This window comes from Colletotrichum graminicola (genome assembly GCF_000149035.1).
Source record: "Colletotrichum graminicola M1.001 genomic scaffold supercont1.22, whole genome shotgun sequence".
Classification (NCBI taxonomy): Eukaryota; Fungi; Ascomycota; class Sordariomycetes; order Glomerellales; family Glomerellaceae; genus Colletotrichum; species Colletotrichum graminicola.
This window is the reverse complement of record NW_007361026.1, coordinates 578,339-604,040: the sequence shown is the minus strand read 5'-3', so window position 1 is coordinate 604,040 and position 25,702 is coordinate 578,339. Positions and strand designations below refer to the sequence as shown.

At 53.3% G+C, this 25,702-nt stretch overlaps 8 protein-coding genes and 1 non-coding gene across 9 annotated transcripts; 5 read left to right on the top strand and 4 right to left on the bottom strand.

Moving 5' to 3' along the window:
* Nucleotides 1-1,835: 1,835 nt before the first annotated feature.
* On the bottom strand, nucleotides 1,836-2,989 carry GLRG_06200 (NmrA-like family protein; the record flags this gene model as incomplete). Its single annotated transcript, XM_008096885.1, has 3 exons — nucleotides 1,836-1,913; nucleotides 1,994-2,341; nucleotides 2,396-2,989. The coding sequence occupies 3 exons, from the start codon at nucleotides 2,987-2,989 to the stop codon at nucleotides 1,836-1,838; spliced, it is 1,020 nt and encodes a 339-aa protein (XP_008095076.1).
* A 1,409-nt stretch (nucleotides 2,990-4,398) lies between these two features.
* GLRG_06199 (methyltransferase domain-containing protein) lies at nucleotides 4,399-5,508 on the top strand (the record flags this gene model as incomplete). Its single annotated transcript, XM_008096884.1, has 2 exons — nucleotides 4,399-5,178; nucleotides 5,272-5,508. 2 exons carry the CDS (start codon nucleotides 4,399-4,401, stop codon nucleotides 5,506-5,508), a joined length of 1,017 nt encoding a protein of 338 aa, XP_008095075.1.
* Nucleotides 5,509-7,213: 1,705 nt separating this feature from the next.
* On the top strand, nucleotides 7,214-8,356 carry GLRG_06198 (methyltransferase domain-containing protein; the record flags this gene model as incomplete). The annotated part of the gene is made up of 2 exons (XM_008096883.1): nucleotides 7,214-8,075; nucleotides 8,196-8,356. 2 exons carry the CDS (start codon nucleotides 7,214-7,216, stop codon nucleotides 8,354-8,356), a joined length of 1,023 nt encoding a protein of 340 aa, XP_008095074.1.
* A 945-nt stretch (nucleotides 8,357-9,301) lies between these two features.
* GLRG_06197 (serine carboxypeptidase) lies at nucleotides 9,302-11,204 on the bottom strand (the record flags this gene model as incomplete). The annotated part of the gene is made up of 3 exons (XM_008096882.1): nucleotides 9,302-10,741; nucleotides 10,797-10,972; nucleotides 11,027-11,204. The coding sequence occupies 3 exons, from the start codon at nucleotides 11,202-11,204 to the stop codon at nucleotides 9,302-9,304; spliced, it is 1,794 nt and encodes a 597-aa protein (XP_008095073.1).
* Nucleotides 11,205-13,933: 2,729 nt separating this feature from the next.
* On the bottom strand, nucleotides 13,934-15,103 carry GLRG_06196 (phosphotransferase enzyme family protein; the record flags this gene model as incomplete). Its single annotated transcript, XM_008096881.1, has 3 exons — nucleotides 13,934-14,154; nucleotides 14,221-14,980; nucleotides 15,035-15,103. Coding segments are annotated over 3 exons (1,050 nt in total), but the record flags the coding sequence as incomplete, so codon positions are not given.
* Nucleotides 15,104-16,864: 1,761 nt separating this feature from the next.
* On the top strand, nucleotides 16,865-18,586 carry GLRG_06195 (GMC oxidoreductase; the record flags this gene model as incomplete). Its single annotated transcript, XM_008096880.1, has 2 exons — nucleotides 16,865-17,500; nucleotides 17,558-18,586. The coding sequence occupies 2 exons, from the start codon at nucleotides 16,865-16,867 to the stop codon at nucleotides 18,584-18,586; spliced, it is 1,665 nt and encodes a 554-aa protein (XP_008095071.1).
* Nucleotides 18,587-19,089: 503 nt separating this feature from the next.
* GLRG_13158 lies at nucleotides 19,090-19,163 on the top strand. Its single transcript has one exon. It is a non-coding gene; the product is annotated as a tRNA-Val (tRNA).
* Nucleotides 19,164-19,378: 215 nt separating this feature from the next.
* GLRG_06194 (glycosyl transferase group 1) lies at nucleotides 19,379-20,830 on the bottom strand (the record flags this gene model as incomplete). Its single annotated transcript, XM_008096879.1, has 2 exons — nucleotides 19,379-20,350; nucleotides 20,396-20,830. 2 exons carry the CDS (start codon nucleotides 20,828-20,830, stop codon nucleotides 19,379-19,381), a joined length of 1,407 nt encoding a protein of 468 aa, XP_008095070.1.
* A 2,631-nt stretch (nucleotides 20,831-23,461) lies between these two features.
* On the top strand, nucleotides 23,462-25,159 carry GLRG_06193 (cation efflux family protein; the record flags this gene model as incomplete). Its single annotated transcript, XM_008096878.1, has 3 exons — nucleotides 23,462-24,060; nucleotides 24,115-24,333; nucleotides 24,388-25,159. The coding sequence occupies 3 exons, from the start codon at nucleotides 23,462-23,464 to the stop codon at nucleotides 25,157-25,159; spliced, it is 1,590 nt and encodes a 529-aa protein (XP_008095069.1).
* Nucleotides 25,160-25,702: the final 543 nt, after the last annotated feature.

Below are 25,702 nucleotides of genomic sequence, written 5' to 3'. Positions count from 1 at the left end.
TAAGTCTTTTGTTGTCTCACTGCCCGGCGACCCGTATTTGGCGCACGTGTCGCGTGCGTTGAATGTTCGGACAGGATCTGAAACTTTACGTAGTTCGTGCCGGCAACACCGCCGGACCATTTTGGGTCCCGTAAAAAGAGTGTAAGCGTCCTCACTGAAACGTCGTGTCGCACACCGGTGTACAAGATGATTTGCCCTATCCTGGAAAGTGGATGACGTTTGTGAATGTACACATTCTATGGCGGATTGGTCCGTCGTTCTACACAAGTACGGTAATTACGTTTCGATCAAAACCCGCTCCCTTAAATTAACCCCGCCCCCCCCCCCCCCCCCCCCCAAGAGTTCTGAAGCCTGGTGGTTACTTGAATGTTCGAGATATGGAGCTACCTCCTGGCTGTAACGATGGTTCCGTTAACGAGGAGTCGTCCCGTTGGAAGCGGCACAGGCTCCTCCAAGAGGCCGCCGATAAGCTTGGGCGCCCCCCTACATTGACTAGGAAAGCAGATGGAAGCCATGAAGGAGGCCGGTTTCATCAACATCACGCCCAAGGATTATATCTTGCCGCTCAACTCATGACCAGCAGACCCTCGTCTGAAGGAAATTGGTCGGTGGCATTGTATGAACATCGACATGGGCCTTGAGGCGCTTTCTCTGGGACCGCTTACTCACGCTTCGGACTGGTCTAAAGGGAGACGTCCTTGTGCTCTGTGTTGCCGTGCGAAAAGACCTGCGGAACAGTAAGATGCATTCATAATGGAACGTGTATGTCTTCTATCAGACTGCGAGTTTCCCAAGGACTGTCGTTTTTAACTCTTGCAGCCACGTTGTCTACGCCCGGAAGCCTAAGGAAGAAGAGGCGGCGGAGGGGACTGAGGAGGCCACAAAAGGGGCAGCGTGAGAGGCCAAAAGATCATGGGTGACTAGCTGAGAATTGCGAGATGCAACGTGGCAGCTTAGTATATGCGCTTTGTGTTGACATCCACCGCTGCCGATTCACCTGGCTTAGTGTCTGGCCTTTCAACCAGATGCGAGGCCGTGCTAAAAAGAAAACCACAAGGTTGTATACCTACCAATGGCTAGATTGACTTTAATAGGACCCGCTGGTCTCCTAAAGTGGGTTTGAATCTGATTCAACTATGGCTCTGCCCGCAGTCCGACGGCAGAGCAGTTAAAGCATTATATTGATCGGCGTCGGGCTCGGTGCCTTGCAGATCCCCACATCTCCCCCGGCGTCGGATCGTGTGGAGCCCCTTCCCCAGAGAGCTTGGCGACTACCTTGGTGCTAGCAACATCTCCCAGACGTGTCATGGTTGCGGTAACACAGTTGTAGGAGGTAAATCCCTCTTGAACTGAGGCAGGTGCGGACATCCAATTTCTCCTCCGTCTGGATTAAGAGGGCTTCAAGGGCGACTTTGAGTTCTCCGCCTCATCCGGGAAAGGTGTTGCGGTCGCAACGTCGAAAGTGGACCGGCGGCATGGGTTGTTTATGCCCAGCGATGCCCAGCGTGAGCACGCGGGTGCAAAGATAGAGTCAAGGTTAGGAAAGACATAAGGACAACGTAGGGATGGATTCTCTAGAAACCAATAAACGAGCGGACCATTTGGTAATCGAGTTACGACCTTTTCGGAGGCCGTCCGAGGATGCCTCATCGTCATGGTTGGCTGTAGGCTGTAGCCATAGACCTATGAGCGATGAGCCTCGGTGCGCCTGGAATTTCGTGAATCGTGAGTGCGTGTGGTAGATATGGTTCTCAAGAACGAAAAGACGATGGGCTGCAAGATTAATTCGGCTATTTTCCAGACCAGGCTAGATGCAAATTGCATTGGTATCTCGATTACTTTTCAAGAACGGAAGTCCAGTCGTTCTGCTTAGCCCACTCCTCCCAAGCTGTCATGGGACAGTCGATACCAGCCTGCGTCAGTCAGCGTTATTCGTTCTGGGGTGTCCCATGATGCGGGTTCTTGGGCCGTCACCGCTGATTGGAGTCTTTACCTCCCTAAGATCCGCTGCAGTCAAAAGATCCATGCCGCCGTCATAGCCAGGGTCGGACGAGTAGGAAAACATGTAGGCGACTTCGATGCCCGTGTCTCGCTCTCCCGTAGCCTCAATCATCTCCTCGGGCGAAATCTGCTTGTAGTCGGCCTTGACGCCCGTCACCTTGGCCCATGTTTTGAGGAATTGCGGCCAGGTACAGGTTGTTCCTTCCGCCATATAAGCCTTCCCTGGTGGCATTTGGGACACTGCATAGGAAAAGTTGCCCATGTCGCTGGCCGGGGCGAAGTGAGGGATGGGCTTGTCTGGAGAGGTGGTGAAGGCCATGGTAAAGGTATCATCGGGGTTCTTCTTGAGCATCAGCATCTGAAATCAAAGCACGGCATAAAAGTCAAGGCACACCTTTCTGAAGTATGAGTTGGGCAGGATTCGATAGCTTGTGTAGAAGAATCCGGTATGGATACAAGACATCTTGGCCGCCAACGCAGGATACTTGGCATTCACATAGTCGGGAAAAATATCGGCCTTGGCATCGAAATGGTACAGCTCCTTGAACCGCCCGCCACTGCACCTAGCAGCGTGGCTCAGCGTCGAGACCAGAAACCCGTTCTCGTCGAGCGACTCCACCGTCGTAGCGGCGGCGTCGGCGATGTTGCGGCCCTGGCGATACTCGACGTCGTAGGCGAACCTTCGGCACGAGATGCCCTGCTCTTGCGCCTTTGCGCGGCAGTCGGGACGGAAAAAGGGCTCCCAGTAGTTGGTAACGCTGAAGATGGCGTTGGCGCCGCGGAAAGCCTCCTCTAGGGAGACGACGTCCTCAAGGTCGGCGTGGACAAGTTCCAGGTCGGGGCCGAGGGCGGCCAGGGCGGCGGCGGAGGGGGAGGCGGAGTCACGGGTCAGGGCGCGGACGCGGTAGCCGGCGGCCAAAAAGCGGCGGGCGACGGAACCGCCCTGATTACCAGTAGCACCGACAACGGCGATGAGTTTCTTGGCCATGGTCGTGAGCGTCGAGGATTGGGAGGGAGATCTGCAAAGGGGCGGTGAGGGTTCGGTGTCGATGGAGTGCGGCGGGCAGAGCAGCAGTGGTGGTATGACGGTTACCTAACTAACCTACGGGAGTACCTAGGTAGGAGATAAGATAGCCCGCAGCAACGCCACGCGACTTGAACTCGGGATTGGTTTCTTCGGGGATCCTGGAGTTCATGTACTCTACGATTTCCTTGTGGTGGAAACTGATGAGACCACACAGCCAAAGGGGATCAATATCGGCAGCAAAGAAATACGATGCTCCTCCACTTCCATTGCGGCCCCTTCCCTGTCGCTTGCTTTCTCGACAACCCAGACCCTCCTAACGATAGGCACTAAGACTAGCCGGAGCCACTGAGTGAGACTAACGGGTCACTAGTTTAGTTTACATACCAGTGCCTACATGATGGTATGTCAGACCCATGCATAGCATATCTACTCTACCTATCCGTACCTAGTACCCACCGAGTACAAAGGTACAGTACATACTCCGTACAAGCACTCCGTTCTGTACCCAAAGTGTGATATCGAAGCATCGAAACGGGAGCGAGGCCCACCCGTGTCTCTCGAGTCGCGTACAATGGGCTGAACCCTTGCCAAAGAAAACACGTGCCTAATAAACTAGGAATATACGGAGTACTGTTAGGGTAGGTGGGAAGGTGCGAACGTTGCGGTCGAAGCGGATTTCGGGCAAGTACCTTCTGCCCGTCCCCATCCCCCCCTCCTTCCTGCTCATTAGTGTCCCGCCCGTGCTTCTACGCGGTACGCTTGTATGGACTTTCTCTTTTCTTTTCTTTCCCCTGCCAGGCTTTTCCCCCTGAATCCCTACGGAGCTGGATCCCTGGGTGATCCGCACTTTCCCGCGCGGACTTTCCCCTCCTCAATGGTCTGCGCTTTCCCTTTCTCTCTTCCTCTCGAGGTGGAGTGGCATTTCGCTGACCAGTCAGTGTCCCTTCTCTACTTCAAAGAGTCTGGACTCTCCCGCCCTTCATAGTTTTTCATAGTTTACATCTCTTCCGCTTTTCAAACAGCAGCAGCAGAGTTTCATAGCAAAACCCTTCCATCCTGGAGGATTCCCTGCACGCACGTGGCCGCCGATCTCTCTCCGCATTCGATGACGTCGACACCGTCAATTCCCGTCGGTTCCAATGCCGTGGACTCGGGTTCGTCGATGGACGGGCCCCTTAGCGCCGACACAACAACCACACAACCTTCGACGCCGTTGACCACCGATACGGCGTCTACCGAACCCCCGCGTGCCACGGCGCCGACCAGTATCCAATACCTACTCAACCCCGCCCAAGATGACGCCGTAGCACCGCTCCAAGTCGATGTAATATCCCCGCACATGCCCTGTTCATCCCAAGACCGGGATATGCATGCTGACTTACGACCGCGCCCCTGCCCTACAGAACGAGATTGAAAACACCGCCGCAGATAACGATTCCGCCTACGGCTCCGACAGTGGAACCGCCTACACAGGCTCCATCTCCTCTTCCATTTTCCATTACCAGTACGAGAATGGCCGCCGCTATCACGCCTACCGCGAGGGGCAGTATGTCCTCCCAAACGACGACCAGGAGCAGGAGCGTCTCGATCTGCAGCATCACATCTGGCGCCTGCTGCTCGGCGGCAACCTCTTTACCGCGCCCCTGCCATCTCCCGACCACAATGACGCCGCCGGCATGCGCATCCTCGACCTCGGCACCGGCACCGGCATCTGGGCCATAGATATGGCCGACGAGTTCCCTTCCGCTCACATTTACGGTGTTGACCTCTCGCCTATCCAACCCGAATGGGTCCCCACCAACTGCAAGTTCCACGTTGACGATTATGAGGACGAGTGGACGTACCGTGAGGACGAGCGCTTCGACTACATCCACGGCCGCGCCCTCAGCGGCACCTCGTCCGACTGGGCGAGGTTCTATGACCGCGTTATGGGCGGCCTCAACCCGGGCGGCTGGGTCGAGATGCAGGAGTACGACGCCTGGATCTTCAGCGACGACGACAGCTTTGACAGGGCCGTGTGGACCAAGGAGTGGGTCACCAAGCTGGACGAGGCGAGTAAACTGTACGGCAAGCAGATCAACGTTGCAAAGTACCACAAGCAGTGGATGATTGAAGCCGGCTTCGAGGATGTACAGGAGTTCGTGTACAGGGTAAGTCTTGCCCTGCGAGAGAGCGACCCTCCCCTGCAGACGGTTATACTATGAAAAGAAGACGAGAAGAAAAACACTGACGCTCATTCCCAGATACCTATCGGTCCTTGGGCCAAGGATCCGGCCCTCAAGGAGCTCGGCCGTTGCGAGTTGGCTCACATGCAGATGTCGGTTGATTCGCACACGCCGGCTCTCTTCACTCGAGTGTTGAACTTCAGTCAGGATCAGGCCAGAGTGCTGATGGAGGGCGTCAAACGAGAGTTTAGGAGCAAAGACTTCAGGCTCATCACGTCTTACCGCTTCATCACAGGGAGGAAACCGATTGCATGAAAGAGACGTATAGGCTAGCACCATCCTTTGGGTTGCCTTGAGATGTGCGAAGGCTTGAGCGACTGAAGACTTGGATATTTTTTACTGGAAGTCAGTAGTCCTCCAGATCAACAAACACCAAACTAGGTGTTTACTTTTTTTCTTCTTCTTTTCTTTTATCCCCCATTTGCCACAGCGAGTACCCGCTGAGTTTCCCCATTTGTCTGTTACCAACTACATACAACTCTTTTGTAATGAGTTGGTACTCAATGATCATAGCACCCACCCAGACGATCAAACTATAAAAGACTACGAATTATTACGATGACGACACTGGGCTTTACACTACACTATAGTTACTTAAAAGTCCAAGGCCTAGTTCCAGGCCTCAAAAGTTAGTGGAATATCAAAACCGTTCTGTACTCGCGGGCATCAGCAAGCGAACTTTGGCCCCCAGGTAGTCGCGCCATGCTGGTGCTCCACTAATTGGTTGACGCGCTTGACTATCTACTACAAGGCAGCTAGCTGGTGATTGAAAGTGTTTTTGAACTTCATATTACACAATTGTGCCCATTTCAGCAACATGTTATAGAATTGAGGTCGTTGGTAATGCCGCTGAGAGTCTGCTCTTTCAAAGAGCATATGGGCTCCTCATCGCCACAGCCCCCTCCAACTTCGCTCCAGGGCAACGGGGACGGCGGGACTCGTGGCATCGACGCGTTGAATGCACCGGTTTGCATAGCCACGCGTTATGCCACCAACAGTCCAGAATCGACCAAGCCGTATGAGCCAAGTCTATTTGATTACTGATCGGCCAATGCTGCGGCCTTGGCATGGTCGTGACGAATTTGGACACGGTGAGCCTCAAGTCATGCAGCCAGCATATTACCTAGGCGCCGACCCAGCTTATTCCCAAACTCTCTCCCACCGGTCCATGACCAGCCCGCCCAGAAACCCGGTTACGGTCCCACGGACACGATCGCTGCATCTCAAAACCGCCACATTTCCAGGGCCTTTTTTGAGCCAGTTTACCCAAATCCCGGTGCGCAGAAGAGGGGTTTGCATACTGCGTGCATACAAGCGTTTGTGTCCACACCTACGCCTTCCTCCCGCAGGCGGCTATGCCTATTCCGGGTGGAGTCAGCGCAGGGCATCATTCGATGAATGCCCAGACTTCCCAACCACCCCTTGCCCGATAACCTCCCCCCCCCTTTAGTAGGCCCAACCGCGGGGTAATATCTCACTCATCTTTGTTGTCGTATTTGTTCCGCTTTCCTGGCCCGCCCGCCTTCCATTCATCGTGCCATTGATAGTCCGGTTCGTAGGCACTATTAAGAGGAACGCGAGAACTGTGACAGTGGGCGAAAAGGAGAGAAGGCAAGCGCAGGTGTCGTGGGGTTGCGGTCTCGCCCAATCAAGACTGCTTCGAGTTTCTGTTGGTGCAGTTGGTAAAGCGCATTGGTTGCTGCTTTTTTCCCATTTTCCAACCGCGGTGACCAACAGATAATTTTCACTGACCGTCTCCACGATTCTCACCTGTCCCTCTTCGAGGTATTGTCGTCTGCGGGTGCGGACTTCTCTCGGTTTCCGTTCCCTTTCGAAGAGAAGAAGCGATGATGTCTGTCTGCAGCTCAAAGTCATTGTAAAACATCAGCTGGTCCAGAGAGTTCTGCTTTGTATAAAAAAAAACCAGTCCAGTTGATTTGCGAGCCTCCGGTTCCCTAACATGTCGGCCGCAGATGCACCTCCTGCATCCGCCGTCGCCGAGACCGAGCCCGCACTCGACTTCGACAACGACTCCGCAACGACAAGCGCTGATGAGGCGAGCGACAGCGAGTCCGACTTGGATTCCTCCCTCGGCGCCGACGTGCAGCCGTCCACCATGTCTCTCCGAAGCAGTATCCTCCGTTACCGCGAAGAGAACGGCCGTACGTATCACGCCTACAAGGACGGCGCCTATCTCCTGCCCAACGACGACCTCGAGCTCGACCGCCTGGACCTCCAGCACAACCTGTTTCTCCTCACCATGAGGAACAGGCTCCACCTGGTCCCCCTGGATCGCGAGAACCCGCCCCAGCGCGTGCTGGACATCGGCACCGGGACCGGCATCTGGGCCATCGACTTCGCCGACAACAACCCGGCCTCCACCGTCATAGGCGTCGACCTAAGCCCGGTGCAGCCGTCGTATGTACCGCCCAACGCCTACTTTCAGATCGAGGACATCGAGGAGCACCCATGGACCTTTTCGCAAAAGTTTGACTTCATCCACAGCCGAATGAACACGGCCGGGGTCCGAGACTTCCCCGCTCTGTTCCGGCAAGCCTACAGGAATTTGAACCCGGGGGGGTGGATAGAGGTTACCGACAGCACACCTGCTGCGTGCGACGACGGGACCCTGACAGAGGACTCGGCGCTCATCCAGTGGTGCCAGCTCCTGGCAAAGGGGACCGCGGCTCTGGGCACGCCGTTTGGTGGGGCCTCAAAGTACAAGGACCAGCTTCGGGAGGCGGGGTTCGTAAACGTGAACGAGGTCGTCTTCAAATGGCCGACAAATGAATGGGCCAGGCATCCTAGGCATAAAGAGCTGGGTGAGTTCTATCCCATAACCCCCTCCGGGGACCGAATGAACACGAAAACTTGGTTCCTTTTCGATCCACCATTCCAGGTGCGACCGTTACAACGTCGTAGATGACTGACTACCTGGCAAGGCACTTGGAGCCACGAGAACGCCATGATGGGCCTAGAGGCCCTCTGCCTTGCTATCTTCACCCGTGTGCTGCTGTGGCCGAGAGAGAAGGTCGACGTTCTTCTGGCGGAGGTGCGGAACGATTTGAAAAACAAGGAAATACATGCATACTGGCCAATGTGAGTATAATCCGATCCCACCCTGTCTAGGTCCGGGCTAAAATTATATCATAGCTACGTGGTTTATGCACAAAAACCGTTATGAAGCATTTGAGATCTGGGCATCAAACAGAAGAAAAAGGTTAAGCGAAACGAATACCCGACTCGGTTTAGTCTCACTAGCATCCTGATACGTTGGTTCACTCAGACCCAGAACATATAATAAGTGATTCCAACTGTACGGGCAGAATAAATTTTGTAGTCTTCACATTTGTTCTCTATTAGATGAATAATATCATGTAATATATACCTCTGTCCACCGTGGATATTAGTCTGGGTTGCGAGCCGATGTGGCACCCAGGTCGGTACGTGCACAAAAGACTTGAAGGCTTCAGCAGAGCACACGGTCTCACCTTCTATAGTTTTTATTCTCCTCTTCCAGCCTGTTGCCAACATGCAATCGCCCTACCTATATCACGATCCAAACATCTCTACGCGCGATGATGTCTCATTCGAAAAGAAGCGGGCTGAAACTTTTATCCTCAGTACTTACAAAGTTGAGTCACTTGGCAAACTTTCAACGCCGCCACAACATTGGTTCAACCGCAAAAATCCTCAATTAGACCAAATCCAAGTAAGAATCAATGGCCCCCTAGGCGGCTTTTATATATGGCTCGTAGGCATAGTGTCAGCTACACCTATATGTGACATCTCTTTTTGAGATTCAGAAATGATATGCTCCAGGTAGTAAGTTGGAATCATCAATGACTCGTCACCAGGGGTTGGAAACAGCAGCCCCAGTCATTGGATTCTAGGACATCCTATGATCAAGAGATCGGTCTTTACTGAAAGCTGAATCACTTTGTATCACAGGAGGCCAATGGCCGACAGTCTTGATGTTTTTAGGCCGTGGGCCATGTCTGCTGTAGATGTGCCCTTTCATCCCCCCACTGCTTGAGACGCCAAAGCCTCACAAGTCCAAAGCTACGGCTAGGGTAGCCGCCAAAGCCAACGCAAAGACCGACTGGCCACTCTTCGCCCGTCCTGGCGTTCCGTCGCTTCTTATCGGCTCGGCGCCCGACAGCGGATTGCACCGGGAATCCACGGACTGTGGAAACATCACCACGGTACCGTTTCCGACATCTCCTATCGGCATCGCTGCGGTTGCGTTACCCTCAAAAGTGAACGGCTTGTTAGTGAATCCGTCTCTCCTTCCGACCAGCACTTCGACACTGCGGAACGCGACGGATGGCGCATCCATTGCCAGGAAGTGACCCGATGTAGATACCGCAAGGTAAGTCAACCCTCTCTCGGAATGCACTGTTCCCATCACGCCTGCGCCGGCAAGGGTCTCTGGGTTGTTGTTGTTGTGGTAGGGCACATAAAGCGGCGCCGTCGGCTTCGTTTGGAATCCCATTTGTCCGCCCCAAGTCAGGTTCTGGATTGTAAGAAGCGTGCCGTCGTCGATGAGGATAAAATCCTTGGTGCCGTGGGCCAGAATGACGTTGTGCGTCCTGTCGATGACGTTGGGCAGCACAGGCTGGCTACCGGGCCCTTCTTTGATGGAGTTGTCGGTCTGGTTGATGAAGACGGGCGTCTCTGTGCAAAACACCCATTCTTTATCCACGGGGGCGTTAATGGCCCGCTTCACGTCCTCCCTGTTGAAATACACGGGCCCGGACCCCTTCGCTCTGTACATCGAGCCGTCGCTGAAGCCTAGGGGGTCGTACTTGAGCGGGCACAGGTTGGTGATGGTGTAAACGCTGAAACAGGGCGTGATCTCCGTTGCGGCCGCCTGAACCATGCTCCAAACGTCGCACCCCGGCTTGACGTTGCCATCCTCATCGACACCCGGAGGCATCCCCGGCTGCAGCTCTGTGGGCGGATAGACGAGGTACTTGCGCATATAGTCGTCGTAGCCGCATTTCTGGCTCGCATCCTTCACCGTCTGACGGAAAGAGTCGTTGAACGCGAACACATCCTGCCACCGATCGACATATGAAGCCACCGGGATCTCTTCGGTAACACTGTCGACCGAGTACACTCCGTCAAAGACTTGCATCCCAGCGACATCGAAGTATTCCTTGTTGTTACTGTCGAGCATGGCGCTGGCGATGTACGGGCAGTACATGCCGCTGTAAGAGGAGCCCGTCACGTAGACCTTGTACCCCTGCATGGCGAAGGTGTCAACAAAGTTGCGCCAGAAGCCGAGGAATTGTCGAGCGACGTCGAATTCGTCCTTCGCATTTGGCGTGCCCTGGGAAAAGCCCGTACCGACAGGCTGATCTATCCAAACGACGTTGGTAATTCGATGCCAACTCCACTTGTTTTTGATGGGCTTGTACATGCCGGGTTGCCAGAGCATGGGACCATTCAGCGAAAGAAGCTCCCCGGTTGAAGAGCACCCGGGCTGCGAGTTGCAAAATCAGTAACCGTTATATACGGCGTGTGTGTCTTTGACTTACACCTCCAGTCAACCAGATCAGAATCTCTTTGTCCGCCACTTCTCTCGAGGATGGGAAGAACCAAAAGTACAGCTTCCCGGCCGTATCATTGTTCTTGTCGATGTTGAGCAGTCCCGCGTACGACTCGCCAACATCAAAGTCGACTTCAGGTAACGCAGTGCCGTTGACCACGAACTCTGTGCATGTCGAGGTCAGATTTGCGTTTGATTAACGGGAGACAAGATACACACTCCGAGTCTGATTGGTCAGGAACTTTGGTTCCTTCTGTATCTTGTTCACGACATGATGGGGGCTATCTTCCTCCGGACTCGGGAACTGCTGTTGCGAGAATGATGGTTTGTACTGTTTCAGGTTCAAGGTAGCAGAAACAGCCACAGGAAGCAGAAGGGCTGCGTGAAGCCAGCGCATATTGTACGATGGCGCCGTGTGGCGTGAGGTTGGGTTGTCGATACCCTTTTGCCTGAGCTCAAAGATTATAGCATCACCCTCGGCAGCGTGTCGGGCAGATGATGGTGGAAGTGGGGTTGAAACGGTTTTTGAGCTGGCTTTTATTGAGTCACGCCAAGTACAATTAAACATTCCCCGGAAAGGCACGATGCGCGTTTCAAAGAGTGCCTGCGGAGGGGACAAGCTCGGGCCCGAGAAACGCTTCAACGAGAAACGCACATCAGTATCACCTTATCTTGGCTTTGCCCGCGCTTGTACCACTTCACATGGGGTCGTCGGACGGAAAGAGCTTATTTCATTCTAAATGGCCCCGGGCAATATTCCAGTGAAGGGGGGCCAATGATGTCGGGAAACCCTGGCATGGCGGGTTAACATATGACTCGGCTATGCTGATCGTGCGGGTGGTGTTGTGGGCCACACACAAATTAGCTTCTTGCAGTTCCAAACTTAGATTGTTTCGGCAATCGACTGCGACTATTGTTTATCAGATTGTAATACACCCGTTGATATTCACTGACACAATCAAAAACGGATGGCAATTCGAACATGCAGCTCCTTCATCTGACCCTGGTGATAGTGGTGTCGCGCTGGTTCATTTCTGGTTTCATTTCTAGTGATGTTTCTGTCGCAAAGTTATTGCACTGGCAATAACCTTGCGGACTCTGTTCAGAGTAAAGTCCGCAGTCCGCTTTCCCTTATCACTTGCGGAATTGACACAACTGATAGCGGTGAAGAAGAAGGAAGACGCAACCATGTTATGAGGAAGCTGAGTCACGAACAGAATGATCTCAGCTTTGATAACCTCGGCATAGACAGCTTCAGGTGTCAGGGACTGGAAGGGCCACACCAGTGGGAGGCCTTTAGTCAGTTGATTGAGGGATTTAAGGGCGCTTTTGGCCACGTAGGGCAGGATAGATTCGAATAATTTTACAACACTACACCTACCTTCTAGCTGAGTGGCCCTATCGTTGACTTCCTCACTCTAAGCCAGACCTGCCCTGACATCAGGCTACATTGGTTGAAGTTCATAAGCTTTCTAGATCCGACAATGGCAATACGATAAGAATCAAGGCAATAAAACAAAGCTTGATATTATGTCATGTATAGAAGCTCATGGTATAGTGAAAGCAAACTATATTCCCAGGTTTATTCTGCGTGAATTAAAGTCACCATGTCAATATAATACTTCTTTCAATGTGAAGTTACTTCAGTCATAATCTAACCAATGACCTAGTAAAAGCAACATGTCCCAGGGTCCACGGAAGAAACCGAACAGGACTCGGCATCCGAAGTCCTCCTCAACTAGACTAACAGAGCGTCTGAGGCGACAAAGTGGAAGGTCCTGCCTTGCATGACGCATGGTGTTAAGCTGTGCTTTTGTATTGTCAAGTATCTGTGCGACGCTATAAGGGACCTCCGTGGCTACGTATCTCATTACATGCTGTTTAGCTTCATAAGCACTAATGTGTGGACAAGTTCGGTGAACGTTCTCATCCAATATTTACAACAGCGATTATACCACATGGATTAAATACATGATGCAGCATGTATCACACAGTATCAAACTTGCTACAGTGTCGCTCATGGCGTTGCGTGTTTCTTCCAACAGTATGTTGTGGACAAATAGACGGTCTAAGCTCTCGCAAGTTTTGTTCTGTTGAGCTGTTGATGGATATAGTCGCTCTATACCCCCGCAAGCGGTCTAGTGCAGTTCACCCAATACATATGTAGTATCACAGTACGTAAAAGCACGATACGCGGCACCTCCGACCTGTGTCATATCTCAATCTCTCAATGACTGCATGCGCGAACGATCTTTGAGCGCTGGAACGTCAGCGACAACCGGCGATGATGGTACTGTTGAATCTGCCACCAAGGTCGTGATGGTGACGAGGTGGAATTGGCAGGCCGGCCGGCTGCCGAAGTGAAAGTCGCATTTGGCAGAAACTCTACACAGACATGTTACGAGGCCATAGGCCCGTTCTATTGAGTTATATCTGGTATGGATAGGTACTTTATCTGGATCATTTACGCTCTGAGGAGAAATTCATAAGGATTTGATACTGTCTAATATAGTTATTCCTTGGTGAAGACTTCCAGCTCACGCTAAAAAAGCTGCGAGATCCAACCTTGAAATATGTAAAGTCGATTGCGAACAAAATTTGATGAAGTGAAAGGTATGATAGAGAACCAAGATTGAGGCATATGCAAACGCGGCACTCGAGAAGCTGGCGTACATACCAGGGGATAATAATTTCATTAATTATGATACAATCGTCGAACAACTAGTCAAAACATTCAGCGCCCACAATAGGATTACATCAACCTTAAAGGCCAAGGACTCGAAAACTCGTCATAAATACACTGATTTAGGCCTCACAATGCTAGAGTATATATAGAGATTATTATGTCGACCAAAAGACCCGGTTCTCGAACTCCCTTCAATACCCGAATGAGGACAAACAGTCTATCAACTTCTCCTCCGCCGCCTTTCTCATCTCCGTAATCTCCTCTGGCGTTTTTCTCTTTAACATGGCCGGATGTTCCAGCGCAAAGGGACAAAGCAAGTCTTCAAGCCTTCTCAGCTCGTCGAGAGCAGATATACCCTCAATCTCACTTGGTCTCAGCGCCCCCCTCTCTGCCAGCGCGTCATCCCACGCTTTGTCCCTGGCCAACTGCTTAACGGCTTCTTCTGGGATATCGGGAATGTCGAAGTTGCCTGTCATGATAGCTTTGCCTAGCCGACCGTCGCTGAGGTCCGGGTCGCGCCCAGTGCCGCCACCGGTGTTTCCGCCTATGTCGCCAAGGGAAGTGAAGAATTCGTGGCAGGGGTGTGATACGAAGGCCCAGTCGAAGTCGAGGACCGCCGTCACCTTCTTTGTCTTGGGATCGTAAAGCATGTTGTTCGTAGCTGACGACCGATGTAAGTTTTCTCAACATATCGAGATGATGTGAAGTGATGTGGAAAAAAACTCACTTAGATCTCCGTGGATAAGATTGCGCCTTCCGACGTCCACGCCGGATTCGTCGAGGAACTTTCCAAGACCCACGGCTAGAAACTTGTCAATACGCTCTCGGACGCCGTTCGGTTTCCAACCGTCCAAAGCCGGGCTCACGCCAGCATCTTTGATACGGAGCGCCAGCCTTGCCTTCCAGAAAGCGTTGTATGACTCCCAATGCCCGCCTTTGAGCGTGGTCATCTGACCGCTCACAATATTCCCCTCTACATTGATCGTCATGCCTCCATGACCCAGAATGCTCTTCGGTAGCGGCGACTTTTGGATGCCCGTGAAGATATCCGCAATCTGTCCCAGCACCTCCTTCATGTCCTCGATAGGCATGTCCCGAAACACTCTGTCAAGCGGCACGCCATCTTTGAACTCCATCAAAGACCACCCAAAACCGGACGGGCAGTTGTTGGAAGACTGCCAGTCATACAACGCCGGGACGAGCGCCGCGGTGTCTGGTTTGGCCGAAGACAAGAGGCCCTGACGGGCGAGGTGCATGGCGGCGACCTCGTTCTCGACACGGTTTTCGTGAACAATGCCCTCTGCCTTCGGGTTTGTGAGGCGCATGATGAGGGTGGACACACCCTCCTGTGGCGGCGCCACGGTGTAGGGTCTAGGATTGGGAATGGAGGACGCGGTTGCCGGGGTCGAAAGTGTAATCTTGTAAATAAAGTTGTTGTACTCGAATGGGACGTTCTCCTCGTACTCCACGGTGGCAATGTTCAACGGCTGGGAGGTGCACGTGTTAAATGGTGGGGGGCTAAACGGGAAGGATAGTTTTACCTCTAAGCCGTAACCTTTGATGACATCTCTCACCAACTCTAGGCGCTTCTGGAACTGTTTCTGACCCATGGCGTATTATAAACGAGATGGCGTCGGCTATTAAAGAGGGTCGACCGATGACTGAGATCAATGTTTTTGGATCTCTGGATTGGAGGCTTTCAGAAGACTTCATATATCTATCATGGGCACACATTAATTACTGTCTTGAATGGATCTGAAAACCCTGCAAATATGTCGCTTTGAGTCACAGTTCTCGTCTAGGCAGGAGATCAGATTAGGCGGTGCCGATATATCCATCCGGATTCACGAGCGGCTCGTACATGTGAGTGCGCAATGACTTTCACCCCATTGACTGTTGGGATTACCAAGCAACGTCTGTGTACATAGGAGGCAATATCTCAGGATCATCAAATCGGGTGCAAGCCGGGCTGTAAAGTAACGAAGCGATATGCCGTCGGTTGGTTTGAGCTCATGATATGCAGCAACGGACAAGGCACGACCCCTGCTAGGCCCTCTGTTGCCTGGAGAAGCTCTCAGAACTGCCCAACAAGGACATGTCTGCCTACGCTGTGCCGCAAAGATACTTATGGGCGTATCAAGTATCATGCCTACTCTTAGCCAATGATAAGCTTGTCATCTTTATGACAAAGTTAATCCCCGATTGAATGTCAATCCCCAGGCCGTGAAAGTGGGGGCGTAACGGTCTAGGTCCGGACTAAGGTACGTTGCCAATGCGGCCCCTCCTAGGTCTTGGCCCGGACGGCTCAAAGCTTGAGGACGTGACGTTATCATGCTGCTTGTGCATGATTGGTAACTGTTCATATGAGAAAAGATCGCTTGGAGTTACAGGAGGAAGACCTCTCCCAGTTTGCATAAAATTTGCAACATATCAGGTCTTCATTTACATGACATTAGCAGTAAAGAGGCTGTCCAGTGAGTGCAGCCGCTTTCACCACCGCCAACAAATAGCTCTTAGGCTATGATTCCATCATCGATATCTTAAACACTTTATGAGTATGCGATACCCTCATCTCATGATATCAACTGCAGCACGCATACTTTAGACAGACTTGGACGCAACCCCGTCGGGCGACTCAAAGCACTGGCGAGACTCAAGATCCCGTCACCTCTGGACCCGACTTGCGAGAATTTGTCTTCGCAAACAGCAATACACACTTGTGGACAGCATTTAGGTGGATTCACGAAAGCAGTCTCGGCGCGTTGAACGGAGCAGAACGCAAACGCCGAGCGCCAAGGCCAGTAAATCAAATCCCGCCCGCTTATTACATAGCTGAGTGCAACCTTGCTGACCAAGTTTACCAGACATCGCCAAAGTCCAACCATCCGTCTAGACGGCCGAAATCACGTCCCACAAACCCCATTCCCGCTACGCCGGTCTCCACGTCGCTTGGGAGCATCTCAACATGACAAGGTCCAAGTAATTCGTGTATGAGGTATCCGTATTTAACCAAGGAAAGACGAACCTTGACCAAGGCCCACTAGGTCGGTTGGCCCGATCCAACGAGAATCCTCGTGTCGAAGCCAGTGAAGCCTTCACTCCAGAGTATGCTTATATTGCGAGGTCCACAAGACACTTGAAATCACCGCCTGACCTGGTCAGGATCGTCCGGTATTGTGGAGCGCGTACCAAATGCCGCAGCACAGGACGGACCTGGTGAGAAAGGTTATCAATCTCGTCTGATCAATCTCATCTTATCAATCATGTAGATGTTTTCATACGCCCCCCTACCTCAGGAAGACCTTTCCTTTGCAAGCTTTGCTGTTGGAGTGTCTGGCCATCCCCTTTCTTGACCATCGTCAACTGGCATCATGAAGCTCGTCACTCTGGCCCCGGCGCTCCTCGCGCTGAGCGAGACAGCCTCAGCCCGCCTGTTGCCCCGGTCTAACACCACGACCACGCGCAATGAGACGTACGAATACATCGTTGCCGGCGGCGGAACCGCGGGCATTGTGACCGCCGAGCGCCTTGCCGCCTCGGGCCGCAGCGTGCTCCTCGTCGAGCGCGGCGGGCCGGCCTTCTACGTGTCGGGAAATCACAAGACCGTGCCGTGGAACGACACCGTCACCATGTACGACGTCCCGGGCTTGGCCGACTTCACGGGCGCCGACCCAGACCTGCAGTACTGCAAGGACCTCGTCATCGCCGCCGGGTGCATGCTCGGCGGGTCGACGATGCTCAACGCGCTCATGTTCGTCAGGCCGCGGGCAGCGGACTTTTCGGGGTGGCCCGAGGAGTGGCGCTGGGAGAACGGGGTCGCGGCAGCGGCGGAGGAGCTGTACGAGCGCCTGCCGGGGACGATTCTGGCATCGGAGGATGGGAAGCGGTACGACGACGGGGCGTACGATGTCATGTCGCGCTTCTTGGGGGCCAACGGTTGGAGTGAGCAGAATGCGTTGAACAATGTCGAGGCGAAGGAGTTGATGTACTCGCACCCTCCGTGGTCGGTAAGTTGTGAATGCCTCCATCATCAACATCCGACATTGACTGACGGTACTTTGCAGATTGCCCACGGTCTACGTGACAGCCCAGTCCGAGCCATCCTGCCGGACGCGGAAACCCTCCCTAACTTCACCCTCGAGCTCCACGCCAAGGTCCTCCGCGCCGTGCGAGACGGCAGTCTCGTCACAGGCGTCGAGGTCGAGCACGAGTCCGGCGCCCGGGAGATCATCAACCTGACCAAGGGCGGTTCCCTCGTCCTTGCCGCCGGCACCCACTCCACGCCCCGTGTGCTCTTCAACTCGGGCATCGGCCCTGCCGCACAGATCAGCACCGTCGCCACCGGGACGACGAACATTGAGCTCCCGCCCAGGGACCAGTGGATCGAGCTGCCCGTCGGTGAGAACCTCAAGGACCACGCCATCGCGACCGTCACATTCCAGACTAAGGACGCGCTTGCTGCCCTACCCAAATCGGCGTGGACGAGCCCGGATCGGGAGTCTGTCGAGCTCTTCGCCCGCGGCAGTGGCCTATTGGCGCAGTCGGGCCAGCGTCTGAACTTCTGGACAAGCGTCAACACGACCGATGGAGCCACCCGTCATGTCCAGGGCACCGTCCGCGCCGACGGCAACAACACGATCGGCGTCAAGGTGTACCTCACACACGGCACCACGTCCGTCGGCACCGTCGGCATCACGGCCGACGGAATCACCAACATGACGCTGAGCCCGCTCCTCCACACCGAGGGCGACCGCGAGGCCCTGACCAAGATGGTCGACACGCTCCTGGGCTACGCCCGTCGGCCCGGAAGCATCCTGAGCGTTGCCAAGAACGAGACGGCGGAGGCCATCGTCGCCAAGGCGGGCAGCGGCAGCCACTACCTGGGCACCGCGCAGATGGGCCGCGAGAACGACGGCCAGAGCGTGGTAGACCCGGACACCAAGGTCTGGTGCACCGAGAACCTGTTCGTCGTGGACGGGAGTATGCATCCCGAGGTTCCCACTGGCAACACGCAGGCGCCGATCATGGTGGCCGCAGCGTTTGCCGCCAAGAGGATACTGGCTCTGAACGCAGATCTGAACAATGGTTCTTGAATGTTAAACTAGAAAGAGCAGGAAAGACATTTGGACAGTCCGGCAAAATGGACATGGGGCGTACGACAGGAAGCATATATGAGCCCGTTTCGTTCTTTGGGGTTTGTCTTCTCTTTTCTTCTCTTTGGCTTTCCCGACGTAGTAGCACTGCTGGCTGCTAGGATTGTTCCCACTCAAATCAGAGTCACCCACCGAATTCACCTGTATGCATAAAGACAAGAAAGTAAAGTTTTAGTTGTTCAACATGATATGAATTCTTGCAGTCATACCAAGTGGCCGTTTGAGAATCTTTGGCACGTGAGTGGTTGCGTTGTTTGGTAGAAAACCAGATTTTGAGCAGTACGAGTGCAAAAGGCAAACACAGCGCACTGCAGCCTACACGCGCTCCTATTGGTCTCCCAATTGTTGCTGAAACCCCCACAATGGACCTAAGCTCCTGCAGAAGAGAATTATGGGCAATGGAATCGCCGCACTCTTCATTAGAGATGTTATTCTCATAACATGGTTTCGTGGTGTAGTTGGTTATCACGTCAGTCTAACACACTGAAGGTCTCCGGTTCAAGTCCGGGCGAAATCAACCTTTTGCTTTTTGGTGTTTGAATCTGGGGCGCCTCTGATGGTTTCGAAATTGTCATGATTTCCTCAACATTTTTATGGTTCTAACATGTCGGTAGTTGCTCTGCGAATCCTCCATCTTTACAGTAATAATACCATAGTCATCATGAATGTGCAAATTTCTGCACATAGCCAACAATCGATAGGTATCAAGAACTACTATTTAAACTCAGCATCTTAGCTGTCAATCACTCCCACGATCCGCCCGACAACGCGATCCCACTCTTCATCCCAACGCAAACTTCCTTCCTTCACAGCTCCCGCCTTGAGGTTCTTCAGCTCGTCCTTGCCACCCTCACTCAGCAACCTGGTTAAGGCCTCAGCCAACTCTGTGGCCGTCTCAAAGCCACATCCGTTTACGCCCTCCTTGATCAGTTCGGAGAAGCTCTCGTACGCAGAGTATGCTGCTACAGGCAAACCCGAGCCGAACATATCGACTACCTTCATCGGCAAGTCGACACCAGAGCTAGACATGTGTAGACAGACACCAAGGTCGGCACAAGCGAGGAGCGTGGCATACTCGCGAGTAGACAGCCAGGCGGTCAATATTGTGATGCCGGGGAGCTTACCCTCGAGGCGAAGGTTCTTAATCTTCTCTTCGTACTCGGCCTTTTGGGGTCCTTTGCCAGTGATGATGGCTAGAATCGGAGGCCTGCCTGCGCTGCTTTCGGTGACGGCTTCTTCGGGGTGCGCATAGGCGACGAGGGCGTCTAGGAGCAAACCAAAGTCCTCGTCGGGTGTCCAAGAGGTACTACTGACGATGAGACGTGTAGTACCGGCGACGATGCCTTGAGCAAAGTTCTTAGTCTCTTTGAGCCCCGAAAGAAAATTCAAGCGAGCATCGGACGATCTGATGGGTTGAAACACCTCTGCGGGACGGTCATGCAGGGTGAAGATGGGCTTCTTGTTGCTGTAGGGCTTCGCCTTGAGCTGGCGCGCCATGGCATCGGTGACAGTAAGGTTGGCGGTGGGCACAATCCTGCCAAAGTAGGTCTCGTACTTCTTGTAGAGCCAAACGAGGGGGTTCTTCTGGCTGCGGCCGGTCGCCATGATGGACCAGCCATAGTTGTGCCAGTCGATGAGGAGGTGACTTCCCCTCAAAAGAGATACAAGCAGGGCCAAGTGCAAGGTCGGGATGGACGGGGGGTTCTAGGAGAGTCAGCCATGCACATCATAAGGTGATGATTCGCCTACCTGGATAATGATCCATCGGGCCGGAGGCGCCGTGTAGGCCAGGACATAGAAGATGGACCAACTCTGCCAGATGACCTTGGCAGGCTTATTGATGAAGAACGGCAATGTATTCCATTCAAACACAGTTGGAAGGGAAGGTAGGGGGTAGAGAGCCACTCGCTCACTGCCAACGAGCCCCGGGTGGCGGGCCGTTTCCTTGTACCCGACAAGGTCGACCCTGCCTCCATGCTTCATGATACTCAGGGCGTGGTATTGCATCCGAGGGCTGCGGCCTATGTCGCCCAACACCAAGATCTGGATGTGATCATCTTTGGGGTCTTCGGCTGCGTGGTAACGGGTTGGAAGCAGGCGCGTGAAGAGGTTGATGCCCAAGGCGGCGACAAGAGTGGTGAAGATGCCAGCAAGGACAGAGGCCACGAGAGGCACAATCGACATGTTGGCGAGGTGAGACGGCTAAGCATGCGGTTGTGCGGAATTCGTCGCGTGAGCTGAGGCAGTCGGCCAGAAGGGGTGATGAATGATGTGGTGGAGATTCAAGATAGTCGCCAACCATCAGATACGCTGGTGGTGGTGGTGGTGCTATTGCTTATGCAACCTGTCATCTGAAATTGCAATACAGCGTTCTTGGCACATGAGGTGCCTGGACAGGTAGATAGGCGGACGGCGGGGACCGGGCCTCGAGGCTTTTTTCTTTCTTGATTTTCCAAGCAAGTGAAGTTGGAAAAAAAAATACAAATTGCCCAGAGTATCGCGTGACCGACGATGGCCTCTCCTCTGAGGACCGAGGATGTACTACTTGACAGGGCAGGCAGGCAGGCTAGACACCCTATCGTCTTCGTTCGCGCCTTCCAACTTGGGATGGGCCTTTGCGATGTTGCAACGGTGGCGCCAATCAGTGGCCGCCGCACCCGATAGCAGAGCTTCAGGGAGTGGAGGGGGGAGGGAAAGTGTCACGTGGCTGATGAGACAGTCGCTCGGTACGTACCTAGATGCCTAATTACCTAACTCTCTCTTCTGTGTGCAAGAGACAGTCGATGAGATAGATGATCCTCGTCGGTTAGTATCAGAGTGCTCTTCACACCTTCATAATCTGCACAACTGCCATTACCTTGCGTTTTGGAAAAGGATAACTCGACCCTCCTTTTCGTCACCCAATCAATCAAAAACCATATGTCGCACATGCAAAACCGACACAGACCACCGGAAGCCTGAGCAAAATAGGGCAAAAGCAAAGACATTGATGCCTGTCTGCGACACTGCGATCCCGAACTCCTCAGACAGGCATGGCTTGCCCAGGGGGAGAACATGTCATGATGGGGACGCAACTGTAGGTACACTACATTGCAGAGGGTACCTATCTGTACAGTGGGGTGCCACAAGTCTCCTGACATATACACAGTATACACCTAAAGCACAACTTTATAGTAAGTAATATTAAGCTAACTATATATCTTAAAATTAAGGATAAAATACTTCCTAGATAGCCTTACTAAATCCCTATATATTTTATATTTAAGTACTTGTTCTACTTACTTATTAAGATAAAAAAAGAGAAAAGAAAGTATAGTGTTCTTTACTTTCTAGAGACAGTAAGCTTATAAGGGATATATACGTAGTATAAACACTATATTTTCTTAAGGTAAAAGTAAAAAACCTAAACCTATTTATTTCTAGATTTAATATATCTATTATTATATAAGTAGTATACTTATAAAAATAGTATAATATAATTTACTTTTAAACCTAATATATTGAGATAAAGTGTATTCTTTACAGTACAGTTAAGGTGGCGCACTATGAGGTGTCAGGAGACTTGTGGCACCCTACTGTACGTACTGTTCATAGGATATAGTGTATCCGTAGGTACACTACCTACCTAGATAGTGCCCGATGATAAGTGTTAGCCCCCTCGCCGCCTTCTCCGCACTCGTCCCATCACAGATTATCTATGCCCCTGTGTCACTTGCCTGCATGGGCAACTTTATGCAGCCAGCTACGAGCAGCAGCTCGGCAGCAAGCCAAGCGTTCCCTCCCCTCTTCTGAGGGTCGTCTAGTCTAATTACAATGGCGAATCACATCCGCTGCCACAACGAACGTGCCGCCGGCTTGTCCTCCCCACACGGAGAAATCTGCAGGGGATGGCTGCTGGATTCCTCATTGGGACAAGGCGCGAGATTCATCTGAAGGCGCTGAAAGGAGGCACCACCCAGCAAGCCATGCATCCCGTGAGTTTGGCCAAAAAAACAAAACACAAAATAACACATCAACGCTTGCATCCCACATTTCGCGTACTACACGTACTCTACTAGCGATTGCTCGTAGCTGCTTGTTTTTCACTCTGATCTAATTGCCTCTCTCCAGTCAGGCCTCGCCCCAACCCAACCTGTCTGCACCCGTTACTCCTAGGCTTGCCTGTGCTATTGGCCCGCACGTCCATTGATCATCAAATCTCCCGTCCTCCCCCTCTCAAAAGACTCGGCCGCCCACCAGCGTTACGATTGCGGCGCAACGTCATTGACGGGGCGACTCCATTCCGGCTGGCCATTTTAGCCTGCCAAGGTCCCCTGAACGTCGACGCTGCCGCCGCTCTCGGCTGAAGATACTACACCACGCTGTGCACACGACTCTCGCCTCCTCTTCCCCCCCGCCCCATCCCAGCTCCACAGCCTTGGATGTCTTGCGACACCGCAATTTGCGAGCCGATTTGCCGATTCACATAATCGCTGTCATCCTACATTGTCATCGTCGTCGTCGCCGTCGTCGGTATTGTCTTCGAGACGCCGCGGAGAAAATCAACAATACGGGTGACATCCAGTCGACAAATCGGGGCTATCCATGATAGGGGGGACCTAAGTACGGGGTACAGATCTCGAATCAACGGGTCTCGGTGGAGAGACGAACAAGGACAACCCAGAGAAAACACGAAAGAGTACACGAGCAACGCCCATTTTCTCTCCTGTCTCCGTCAACGTCCACGCCGATAACGACGGCGACCACGACAGCAACGCCGATTCCGACCCCGGAACTCGGCTCCCAGATCGACCTCTCCGACGCGCCGCGGTCGATATGGCCTCTTCCTACGCCTTGCCATCCTCCGCCCTCCCCCACGCCCATCATCACCACATGCATTCTCACTCGCACTCGCCGCCGTCCCTCCATGCCTTGAAGTCGACAATGTCCAACGGCGGGCTGCATTCCCACAGCCAAAGTCAAGACTCGACCGGGAGCGGCCACGCACACGATCATGGGCCGTCACACAGTCACACCCACGACGGACACTCGCACTGCCGGACGAACTCGAGCCAATTCTCTATTCCTCGAGGAAAAGCGCCGCCTCAGTCGCTCGCGACAATGGAGGGCTGGAAAACAGAAATTACACCGAGCGGACGCCAGCTGTTGACGCCCACAACTGGGTCGTTTTCGGCGACATTCCAACCTCTCGACGAAACAAAGATAGTCCACCAGCAAAACCACCACCACGAACATGACCACTCTCATGGATATTGCGATAAACACCATCATCATGACCACTCACACGCCCACAGTCACGACCACGCCAAGCCATCCTTGTTCACGAGAGCCTTGCTGAAGTACACGCCGGCCGTTCCGGTTCTCCACACCATCCTCGTAGAAAAGGACTCAAGAAGGATCTTCTACTTCATGATGTGAGTTAGCTGGCACAGTCGATGGTCGTGCCCCAACTGACATGGCGTCCGCAGTCTGAACTTCAGCTTCATGGCCGTACAGGCCTTCTACGGCTACGTCACCGACTCTCTCGGCCTGTTAAGCGACACGATCCACATGTTCTTCGACTGTTTTGCGCTCTTCGTCGGGCTTTGCGCCGCGGTTACAAGCAAGTGGCCCCAAAGCCAGCGGTTTCCCTTTGGGCTGGGAAAAATCGAGACACTGAGTGGCTTTGCCAACGGCATCTTGCTGATGTGGGTTCTATCTTCATCATTAGATGCAGCCGCATGAAGGCTAACAGATACCAGGCTGTTGAGCGTCGAAATCATCGTGGAGGCGTTTGAACGGATATGGGAAGGCCAGGAGCTCCACCGGCTAAGAGAGCTTCTCATTGTCAGTTTCCTCGGCGGCGTCATCAACCTGCTGGGTCTCTGGGGCTTCGGCCACCACCACCATGGCCATGATCACGGTCATGGACACTCGCATTCGCACGACGGACACGACCATGGGCATGATGACTCGCACGAAAAGAAGCACAGCCACGGGCACTCGCATCACAACGACAACATGGAGGGTATTTTTCTGCATGTTCTGGCCGATACGATGGGGAGCGCTTCAGTGGTGCTATCGACTATCCTGACGTACTACACGGGCTGGACATTCTGGGACCCTCTCGCGTCCTGCGCCATCGCAATCCTCATCTTCCTGGCATCGGTCCCGCTCATCAAGTCTTCTGCGCGGAACCTTCTTCTCAACGTCCCCGACGACGTCGAGTACAACCTGCGCAACACTTTGGCGGGGATTTTGCAGCAGAAGGGCGTTGTCAACTACTCGGTACCCAAGTTCTGGATGGACGACCGCGGCAACGAGGGATCGGGCGACAAGCTGCGGGGTATTGTGCACGTGGTGGCGGGCCGGGGCGCAAGCCTGGATGAAGTACGGGACCGGGTGAGGGAGCACCTCCTCAAGAACTCAATGGACATCGTGGTACAGGTCGAGAGGGAGGGAGACGCCAGCTGCTGGTGCGGAGTGGGACGGTCGACGCGCCTGGCTACGATGCCGCTCAAGAGGACCTTGTAGGAGAAGGTGCGGCGGCGATGACGCCCGAGCCGATGATTGTCGAGCCGTTGGCGGATTACGACGACAATACGAAGCGGAGCTTAGAGGAGTCTAGTCCATGTACTATTTTATTCTTTCGTGGATTAGACGGCGGAACAGGGGGGGGGGGCATAGGAGAACCGCATAGAGGCTTGGTGATAGAAATTCCCCCTATTTATTTTTTCTTGTAGAAGGACTTTCGCGAGGCGTGGCACTTGTTGGACCGTATTCCTCTCTATGCCGATCAACGGCTTGTCGTGTTTTGTGTTATCCTTGTTCGAACTCTCAGAAGACTTGGGCTTTGGCAACGTACCCTAGTCCTCAAGGAGTCCAACGAGAACAACACAAAGCGTAGCAAGCCATTTGAGTGTGGGAAGCAGCTCCTTGTGTTTTGCGTTTTCTTGTTAAGAGTCTCGGGGGACGTTCATATACACAGGAACTGGGCGTCATGGGAAGGAAGCATTGTTACAGCCATTCAGAGACCTTGCTTGAGTAGACGAACGCCGCATGCCTGTTGCGCGTGTG